The sequence below is a fragment of the Macrobrachium rosenbergii genome, chromosome 49, assembly GCF_040412425.1.
Source record: "Macrobrachium rosenbergii isolate ZJJX-2024 chromosome 49, ASM4041242v1, whole genome shotgun sequence".
Taxonomy (NCBI): Eukaryota; Metazoa; Arthropoda; class Malacostraca; order Decapoda; family Palaemonidae; genus Macrobrachium; species Macrobrachium rosenbergii.
In genome coordinates, this window is record NC_089789.1 from 6,728,546 (window position 1) to 6,739,114 (window position 10,569).

The 10,569-nt window shown below is 35.7% G+C and overlaps 1 protein-coding gene across 1 annotated transcript in view; it reads right to left on the reverse strand.

The window, feature by feature from the left end:
• Positions 1-414: 414 nt before the first annotated feature.
• Positions 415-10,569, reverse strand: part of LOC136832038 (spore coat protein SP65-like) — a 46,410-nt gene continuing 36,255 nt past the window's right edge. Inside the window, exons 3-7 of the mRNA XM_067092539.1 lie at positions 8,091-8,194; positions 6,798-6,905; positions 5,332-5,574; positions 4,347-4,485; positions 415-1,154 (exon numbers count right to left, since the gene is read on the reverse strand). Of these exons, the coding sequence (XP_066948640.1) occupies positions 1,063-1,154; positions 4,347-4,485; positions 5,332-5,574; positions 6,798-6,905; positions 8,091-8,183 (675 nt within the window). The 5' untranslated portion in view covers positions 8,184-8,194 and the 3' untranslated portion in view covers positions 415-1,062. The remainder of the gene's footprint in view (positions 1,155-4,346; positions 4,486-5,331; positions 5,575-6,797; positions 6,906-8,090; positions 8,195-10,569) is intronic.

Genomic DNA, 10,569 nt, shown 5'->3' on the forward strand with positions numbered 1-10,569 from the left:
CTTTCCCTTACCATCAAATCAGCTCTCAGCAGGCTACTGTGATGATAATCCCTCACCTAATATAAATACCGAATGTAACTTTCTTCTTTGATGTTGTCTGCACTTATCCTAGTAACTCTTGTGCATACTGCACTAAAATCAGTTTCTGTTTTGGCCAAACTACTTTGATAAAAAGTGTAGGGCAGAAAGCAATGTAAGCAAGGGTTAAGGAGATGTTGCAAAGAAACTATACTATCATCTGGAGCATACCACACTAATTTCATGAACATGTAATACCCATGTTCAATATGTACAGTAGCCACAATATGCTGCAGTATTCTTTTATAAGAATGTTCTAGGTGGTGGTTGCATTTATGTTAATATGCCTGGAAATTTGCTTTATGTAGAATACATACTGGTCATAATACCAAAGGCAATGGGAGTTATATTTATTAATTAAATAGGCTTTTAGTTGATGAACAAAAAATTGTACATACCACGAAAGTAGGGGTCCAGTTACAGTATTTGGAATTTTCAGTTATTTAGCATGGATTGCATAAAAAATAATGAATAATCAGACTTCTGCCATACTGTATTAGGTTTCCACTGAAACCTCTTAGTATCTATCTTCCCTTTCCCCCTATTTCATATAAAAGGAATTAGTGGGATTAAATTTGATGCCTCTGCTTCAAGTTTTGATGATAACAGTTGTGCTACCAATCTTGGCTAGCTACATTTATAGAGGAAAACCACTAAATACGTGTAATTATATGCATATATTCCAGTTGTGCAAAGGCAAACTGGTGTTAATTATCAAAACTACTGACTAATTTTTACCCTCAAGTTATAAAAGAAAATTGAAAATAAGCAAATAAGAAGTTTTTGCCATAAAGAATGGTGCGAAGTCTTACATACATGCAGCAAAATCAACTTCAGTTCCCTAAGTGACATCTGATGGAGACTGCTATGCGCAGAAACGTATTTTCCCAGTCCCAGCGCAGCTGACAAATAATTTTCTATGGTGCTTCTTGTTTATCCTGCAGAGGGGTGATTACTGACTCATTGCCCACTTCTTTGCTGTCTTTAAGATGACCATGTCCAACCCTTGGCCCCACTGGAGGTTTTCACTTTACTAGGTGTACTGTCACTTCGTAAACTGGAGCCTTGACGGGGGTCTACAACAAAGATAAAAATGGTTGAATTAATTATTACTGTATTTTGGTGTATGATGGCAATGAGTAAATACAAATTTTAATGTGTATCAAGCATGTTTTCATACCTTACAACAAATATGAATAGCCTACATAAAAAGAGAAGAAACACTTCCATGTTCATCACTAAATCAAGTATGAACACCACATACAAAGAATTTGCTCAATATGAGTTGTTTTATTTACATACACTCCTACATTTTTCAGACATTCTTTTTTGTGCTCCATGAATATGAAGGCCTTTTAGCTGTAGCTTCTCTTCCACACCCCAGCTACCAATTTCTCAAGTCTCTTTGCTTACTCCTCAAAAGACTTAAATGATCCACATTTCTCAACCAATCACCCTCCCATTTTCTTCTTGTGACCAATGTATCTCAAGATGTTCTTAAGCATTTTTTCATCTTTGCAAAATTTTACCACATTGTTAGAATATTGCTTTCATACCTGCATGTCCACAGCCTCCAAGAGTCTCAATCTTTCTCAGACAAGATTGCTTGAAGCGGTAATGGCCTATTTCCTAACCAATAGTAACTATAACTTAGGCAGCCATCAAAAGTTATTCTGTTTGGCCTTCTATGATCTCTTTTTCAACAAAGAACCTCCATGCCTACCCTTAGTACAAGTACCTCAAGAACTTGTGCACACTGCAAAGCATCAGAATCTATACTCTGTACCAGCAACCTTCAATTACTTTTCTGTTAATCTCTGGCAGTCCTTGTGAAAGTAGCATTGATACTGATATTCTCAAGTCTAAAGAGTGTGTAATACTGCTTCTGAGCACCATGCACAATTGTCTTAGTAAAGTACCTTGGGTTAGCTTTACATATATTTAATGTATGCTTTACATTGACTGTTTAGTCATCTGTTAAAATTCATTTACTGTCTTTTTCATTCATTTTCCATTTATTCACATAAAGTTATCCATTTTGTGAACTTTATTTTCAAGTTAATTGGTTAGGTTTGTTCTGTACAAATACTGGCTTATTTCTAATAATAATTCCATCCTATAAACTGGCAACTGAATTAGTCTTGTACTTGGCTTCTCTCCTTATATAAAAATATTAAGCATCCTTGAAGACATGATACAGCCTCGTCTAAGATACTTACTTCAAAGACACCACTTTACCTGACCCTCACATCACAAATAATCCCTTCTTATCTATATCTACCACACATTTGGCATCTATCATAAAACTTTTAATTGTTCACAACATATTACCTACAATATATCATCCTGATTGCACTGTATCAACTTTATTAAAAGCCACATTGTTTTTATTAAGATTACTTGTCTCTGCTAGGTATACCGGGCAATGTTATGCTTTCATTATTTCCATTCCTCAAATTTGCAGTACCGTGGAGGCCCTCCTCAGCTAATCAGTCACACAATCACCACCATACTACAGCATCTCCCTTTCAATCCCTTCAGCTCTTCATGCCTAAAACTTTTCAAAGCTCTCCCTACAGCTTCAACATAAATTTCTTCTAGGTTCATTAATGTGCTATGTACATACCTCTATCCTCATATATTCAATCATTTTACAAAATACTCACTCCACCACCACAAGGCTGTTCTCTGCAAAAGTATCTCTTAATTTGCATGTTTTATTATAAAATCATTAAAATTTCTCTCCATTCACTTCCCTTAAACAATTTTTTCTCCCTGAAGCACTTGCTCACTTTCAAGATCACCAATAATTTTTAGTTTTTCCCTTCTTTTATTGTGCTTGACTACCTTTGCCATAATCTTACGTGTCTACACCATCTTGCCCTAGTGTTCTGATCAGCACTTCATGTAACCTCACTTTTACTTTACTAATCCTTTCATTATAATGTGCTGTGTCATCCCACTGTGGGCTTCCTCTGTTCCTTCCTTCCCAGATGCATAACTTTCTGCCTTTCATTTTTCATCCATTTCATCTCGTCTCTTCCATCCCTTCTGTACAACTTCTTTAACTTTACCTTGCTGCAGTTTCACCTCTTGAGTGCTATCCTTCACAAGAGCCCTATGAAAGTGTACAAATTTGACACACAGATCTCATTACACTAACTTACTACATTGGATGAATCATCCGCTAACTCAGTGACCCTGTCCTTCATGTATTTTGACCACTACCCATGAACTTATTCCACTTGAGCATTTTCAAGCATAGCATAATTTCATCCATTTCAGTAATGCTATTCACATTCTCCTATAAAACTCGCTTGTCACTCCATTTCTTCCTATACCTGAGAATCTTAGCCCCTTCTCACAAACTTACCCTATCACCCTCTCTTATTCTTACAAATATCAATCATATGAAGTCAATGTCATTAAAGAATTATGAGTTTTTATCGTGTACACATCTTTCACTCACTTTTACCTTTTTAAGAATTAGAAAACATCTACAAACAGAATGAAGATTAATTTGGCATATTTTACTTTAACCCATTACAGTATTTGAGAGCAGAGTTTTCATACCAGTATCCTAAGTCTCAGTAATGCGATTTGTATGCAACTCAATGCTCAAATCTATCGCAAATTTACTGTTACCAAGATATTTACTGTCCTTTGTTTATGTTTTACCATTCATTCCACTGTGGCTGGTACTGAACACAGCACCCATGAGTGTGGTGCTGGTGTTATATAAAACTTTACAGCAAAAGAAACAAATATCAGAAAAATTTAAATCACACATTAAAACATAGGAAAATGATGCTTTCAAGTCCAAAATGTCACAATATTTTAAAATCAAATTTTACCATTAACTTACCAGTAATCAACTCTGTATGATGACCTTCATAAATGCCTGCTTAAATAAATAAACTGCTAGACATCTGCCACTTGCTTGTATAAATAAGTTACAAAATTTGTAGACTTTCATGAATAGTTTGAAGACATGGCATACCTACACCATAACTACTGTCTGTTGGTTGGTAAGCATCCAAAGATTCACATCAGGCTTGTTAATCCCTGTCACCTTACTGCACTTGCCTTTACTACCTTGCTGGCATAAGCTAGTTTAATCTAAACCAACCAATACATTAACATGAACACTTTCAAGCCCTGCTAGAAAAACTGACCAGGGACTAGCTGTAAATGAAACATGCAAGAATTACCACATGGTTTGCCTAAGGGTATAAATACTGTATTTCTTGTTTCTTAAACATGCTTACCTATGTAGCAAGGATCATATCCCTCAACGGTAGAAACTGTAACGGTGACCGTCTGAGTGGGTGTAATGGTTGTAGTTGTAGTGCTGACATTAGTGACGGTCGTTGTGGTGGTGCCGCTCTTCTCAGTAACCGTAGACGTCTGGCAAAAATCACACACACACAATACACAATAAATTTATCTTTATTAATGACACTGAAGTAAGAGAATGATGGATACTTTTCCTTTGCTAATATCAAATTAAAATGCCTTCACTACAATTTACAGTATACTTTACTTTTGTCATGACACATTTTAGGACAGTATGCTGTTCTCATGTGCATGTCTTCATGGACATAGTTTCCATCTCAAGAGCATTTGTTTTAGGTGTAAAATTTGCCACCACAAAAGGGAGGTCTGTTTAAGGAAACATAAAAAAAAATTCCAGGGAGTTTAAATGTGACCTTACATATCTTCATGATAGCAACCTAAAACATCTAGCATATATTTCATAGCCTTATGGAGTTCATGTTTGATATACATTTCATTAACTGTCCACTTTCATTTTTCAACAAACTACTTTTGTCATAATGTTGCAGATTTTTGGACAAAATTTCTTATAAAATCAGGATAATGAATTCAAAATAAGTTCTATAAATGAGTTAATAAAAGGATAATGGTCCCGTCTCATAATCACTCAAGTTTAGACTGATAATCACTTGAATTATGTCTGCAATATCATTTTATGTTCATTGTTAAAGATTTAGAAGGGTAAAATGCAGACTAAGACAGTTCCTACATTTCCATGTAGTGCATTCTTTACCTAGCCAAGAATGCAACAGGGAGGAGATCTACATCACCCCCTGTATGACTGAGGTTTTTAGGTAATGTAATATGACTAATGAAAATGTCTATTCATTAAATGTTGGATAGCTAATGATTTGTCAATACTGAGGAGTCCACAACTTGTGAGAATGTGCATTTAACAATGTTCATTTCTATATTTACCTTAGTTGTGGTTGAAACAGAGGTAATCGTCTGTGTAGTGGTCACTGAAGTAGTCACAGTAGCAGTAGTTGTCTGTGTGGTCGTGGCAGTGGTCGTTACTGCTGATACAAGAGTAGCGGTAGTAGTAGTAGTTGCTGTCGTGGTTGTTGTAGCAGTCGAAACAGAAGTAACTGTATTAGTAACAGTTGCAGTGGCTGCAGTAGCCGTTGTTGTTGTTGTTGCAGTTGTCGTTGAGACTGAAAGCTATTGGGGAAAAAGCGTTTTATGTACTGTACCAGAAAAAAATTGATATAATTAAGTACTTTCACACAGAATCAAAAACTAAAGATCAGTACAAATGGAGAGTGCAACCCAAGTGATTGGGAGGCCACTAGAATTACTGAAGTCTTTCTTTGATTTTATGAAATTTAAGCTGTCAAGCCCAGCACTGGGGCGCTTTTGGCCATTCAGCAATCAAGCTTGAAATGAGGGAGTTGGAGTAGTTGGACAGATCCATAAAACAAAGGATATGTAATGCAAGAATCTAAAGGTGGAGCTGGGAGAAAACCCCACAGTTGCTCTTAAGAAGTAACACAGATCTTGGACGTCAAGACGGAAGAAATGAAGAGGGAACAGAGGTAAAGTACAAAGACTAAAAAAGGGTATAGCTAGGGGTCGAAGGGACGCTGCAAACCCCCTGTAGTGATGTATATTGTGCACAACATGAGATGTACTGATGACTCTAACCCCTTGAGGGGTTGAGGTCTTAGTACTTAGAACTGTTTGAGACCCCAAAGACAGCACCCACTTTAAGCTTTAACTGGTCACTACTAATGCTTGAAAGGTTTTACCAAGAAGATCTACAGCAATGGTCTAAAAAGTCTCTAGCAATATCCATTAATAATAATAATATTATTAATACAGTAATACTATCTTATTGTATAACACAAGTAGATAAAGTTTTTCAAGACATTATTATGAGATAAGTGATTCATACCAAATACAATGCAATACTGTACTTGTGTGGAATGGCATGTGAGTGAGAAAAAGGTAATTTAGAAATCAGAACACAAGTTTTAATCAAAGTGAACAACATATTTGCCTAAAGTTCCATCTTCCAAAGAACTGGAGTTGATAAAAGCACCAGGAAGATTACTGCTCTTTCAACGTCATAACCTATGACTGAAGGCAGCTCAAGAAAGTTAATTTCACATTAACCGTTTTCTTCCTGTAAAATTCCTCTCATCTAGCTAAACCCAAAGGAAAGAACATTTGAAGTTATCAAAATCTTCCATCTCGCAAAACGCCGCAATTAATCTTATAATGACGAATGATAATTAACATGTGTAAAAATACTTCATGGAAAAAAGTCACAGAAACTATACATAATTTTTTTTATGACACCGTGTGTGTGTGCATGTTTTACATTCTGTATACGAAGAGTCTTCATATTTTTTGCCTTATTTTATTTCATTCATTTTTTTTACCTGAGTCACAGTAGTTGTAGAAGCAGCCTGAGTAACTGTTGCCGTAGTTGTGGTTGTAGTTGTAGCTTCTACAATCTTGGTGATATGGTGAACGTTGGTATTGCATCCCTTAACCATTAAATAATAACGTACAGCAAAAACATTAGTTATAAGAATAATAATTTTTAATAAAATAAAAAATTAAAATGTTAAGACTGACTTATATTACTGCCACCTATTTCTGATAGGAACAATCATGATGACAAAGATGTACCATAAATAAACAAAACTCATTTCAACTTTCTTTTAATGAACTAGAATATAAAATTTAGGCCAAAAGCCAAGTGCTGGGACCTATAAGGTCTTTCAGCACTCAAAATAATGTTGAAACAAATGTTAGGAGAGGGTTGAAAGTAAGATGGAAGAACGAGAATATAAATGGAGGTACAGTAAAAGGAATAAAAGGGGTTGCGGCTAGGGGGCTAAAGGGATGCCGCTAAGAACCTTTAGTAATGACTACAGTGCAACGTGTGAAGAGCACTGGCGACACTAACCCCCTGTGGGTAACAATAAATTTCCATTCATGAAATAACTGCATGCCATCTCTTTGTACAACTCGGAAATTCTTTACCGATTCCATAAGAATCCTGGTTTATCTTTTATCAAAGAATGGAGGAATGGGTGAATGATCTAATTTTCTCAACACTGACATCTTGGTAGCCAAAATATGAAGTAGCACATACTTTTCGGTTCAACAGCAGTGACAAAAAAAAAATAAGAAGAAATCTGACAAGAGTTTAACACTGAACATGAATCCTTCATGCACTTCTAGTAATTTACCATACTAAATTACACACACAAAAAAACTGTATTACATATAAAATATTAGGAATTAAACTTCATACCGGCTTTCCGTAAGATGACCAGTAGGCTTTTACGATCAAGTATTCTAATATACTGGATGTGCTTTATACATTTATACATACATATATGCATATATATATATATATATATATATATATATATATATATATATATATATATATATATATATATATATATATGTGTATATATGAGTGTGTGTGTGACAAATTCAACAATAATTTGTATTTTTCCCAACATACAAACCCACATCATGTGATAGGAGTATCCTTAGGCGCGCATGCGCAGACGGCTATGGTAGACTTGCTTTTAAAAGTAGCACTAGCTATAAAAGAGGCCCGCAGGACCATATAAATATATATTATATAATAGATAGTTAGATATAGATATATAATTAAATTCAGATCTCACCTAAACCGGCTGTAGTCTTACCTTGCCTCCATAACTTGGCTTGTTCCAGTGTGCCCCGTAAGGTGTGGCTGTGACCATCACAGACAGAACGGATAGTAAAAGGAGTACCAGCATCTTTGAATTTCCTGTAAACAAAAATTGTATATATCTAGGTACTAAGCTTTTCACTTGCTGAGAGAGAGAGAGAGATAGTTTGTTTCACAGGAAAATGCACTTTTAATTGAAGCACAATCTCTAACTCATTTCACATACTAACTCGAAGTGTCGAAAAATATTTTCTTTGAAATATTTCTAATTCATACGTAATAATGTATCTTTACAAGTACTAAGTATCTTCAACTAAAATGCCATTATCATCTTCCAATGTGTTATCATCCGATTTGTAAATTTTTCTTAATAATCCTTATGAATGACTCATGAAATTCCAGACGTTAATCCATGCACTGGGGAACCTTCGGCCATTCAGGAGTAGGAGTGGTTGGACAGCAAGATGGCCTTACCGCATATTCAGATTGTTTTAGGGCACAATTCTCTATAATAACTGATGACCATTTTTTAAGACTCCTTCTTCACAATATCATACAATTATAAGACACTATTTATATAAAAATGCATTTTTAAAGCAAGTTATTTCACGCTTCATAAACATCAGGTTACGGTATATAACTCTTGAAACCATACACATACGTGCTGTCCTTTGAAGAAAAATTCATGACTGCACAATTAAGTAGTATTGATATGGTTGCGTACTATTATTATTATTATTATTCTGTTGAAAAGAATGGTAGCATCATTTCAACTAACACAGCCATTTTTTCCAACAGAACCTCTTTAAACGAGTGTCTACTCCCTTTATATATTATTATTATTACTATTATTATTATTATTATTATTATTATTATTAGCAGCAGCAGCAGCAGTAGTAGTAGTAGTAGTAGTAATACGGTCGTACCATTCTTGTTAACTGGATGGCTTTGCTCTTTGGATAAATATTTTAGAACTTAGTAAATACACAGAACCTCTAAAAAAAATCAGTAATTGGAAAAATGTTGATTCTGACAAAGTTTTCTATTGTATCAGTTAAAGACTTGATTCATATGTTGGTTGAATACCGAACAAGCATATAAAGCACGCATAACTGCTAAATTTGATATGCATTCTGGGACTGGGTAATGCGGTTAGCTTGTTTGAGGACTACAGACAGTATAAATGACAAGTATGTTTTGTGTTTATCCTGAAACATTTCCTAGACACGTACGATAAACTTCCTACCTTTAAAATCTTTGTAGTTTTTGCAAAGAAATGGCCACGTCTCCTCTCAAGTCAGAATAAGAAATTATTGGAAAAATAGATTATGATCAATTCCGAGTTGATAAAAAAATTTTTTACAATTTCCTCACCAAGTAGTTTTCTTATAATTTATTTTTTTTTTTTGCCGCGTATGGCTACAACCCATTCTCTAATAACATTCGTGCTTGTAGTTTTATCTGTAAAATTTTGATCGTTTTCAAGGTGTTTTGGTCTATTATCTGAATGCAAACAGTGAAAGGAAAACCAAGTCAAAAGTAATCCAATATTCACTTTTCATACATACCAGAAGCACTGGAAAGAGAACAACTATTACCTGTACAGCAGTTACGAGCACTGTTGCTGGATATTACACGAAATCGGACCTTTATATGAGACTTTTCCACCATAAGGGCACAGCATCTCTGACGTCATCACTCGGGCTGCTTCCTACTGGTCCAGTCCCGCCGATTGTTTACCAATAGACAACCAGAGCAGAAAACGGGTCATGGCTTCTACGCTTGGATTAATCGCTCTCATATCGATCCAGCCAATCGTGACTAGTTCCGGTTACAATTCTCCGGGACTTCCGCTTTCCATTTCCAGTCTCCCGGTCTTGTTTTGACGTCTCCATTTTCGACGAATTAGCCCCCCCCTCCCCCCCATCTCTCAGACATCTCGTTTTGACTTCCCGATTTTTGACGGGTTTCCCGTCATTTATCTCTCTCTCTCTCTCTCTCTTTTTCTCTTACGCTCTCTCTCTCTCTCGTTTTGACGGGTTCCCGGTCATTTCTCTCTCTCTCTCTCTGACGTACCGTTTTGACTTACAGAGTTTTGACAGGCTTCCCGTCATTTCTCTCTCTCTCTCTCTCTCTCTCTCTCTCTCTCTCTCTCTCTCTCTCTCTCTCTGCTTTGCTTTGGTTGTTCTGGCAAGCTTGAAGGTTTGAGCAGTCACACCCGAGCTGACGTGATTTGTGGGTTTTCAATATGGCTGAGGCACTCTTGATAAACCCAGACAAAGAGATGATTTATGGTGTGTGTATGTCACCCATTGTCTTCCTTTCTTGTTCTGTTTTGTCGACTGAACTCGTTTTCCTAAGCGAGGTTGCTTCGTGAGGGCTGACTCTTGCAATGACCTTTGGGTGCATATAAACTTATATACATATAAAATATATATATATATATATATATATATATATATATATATATATAT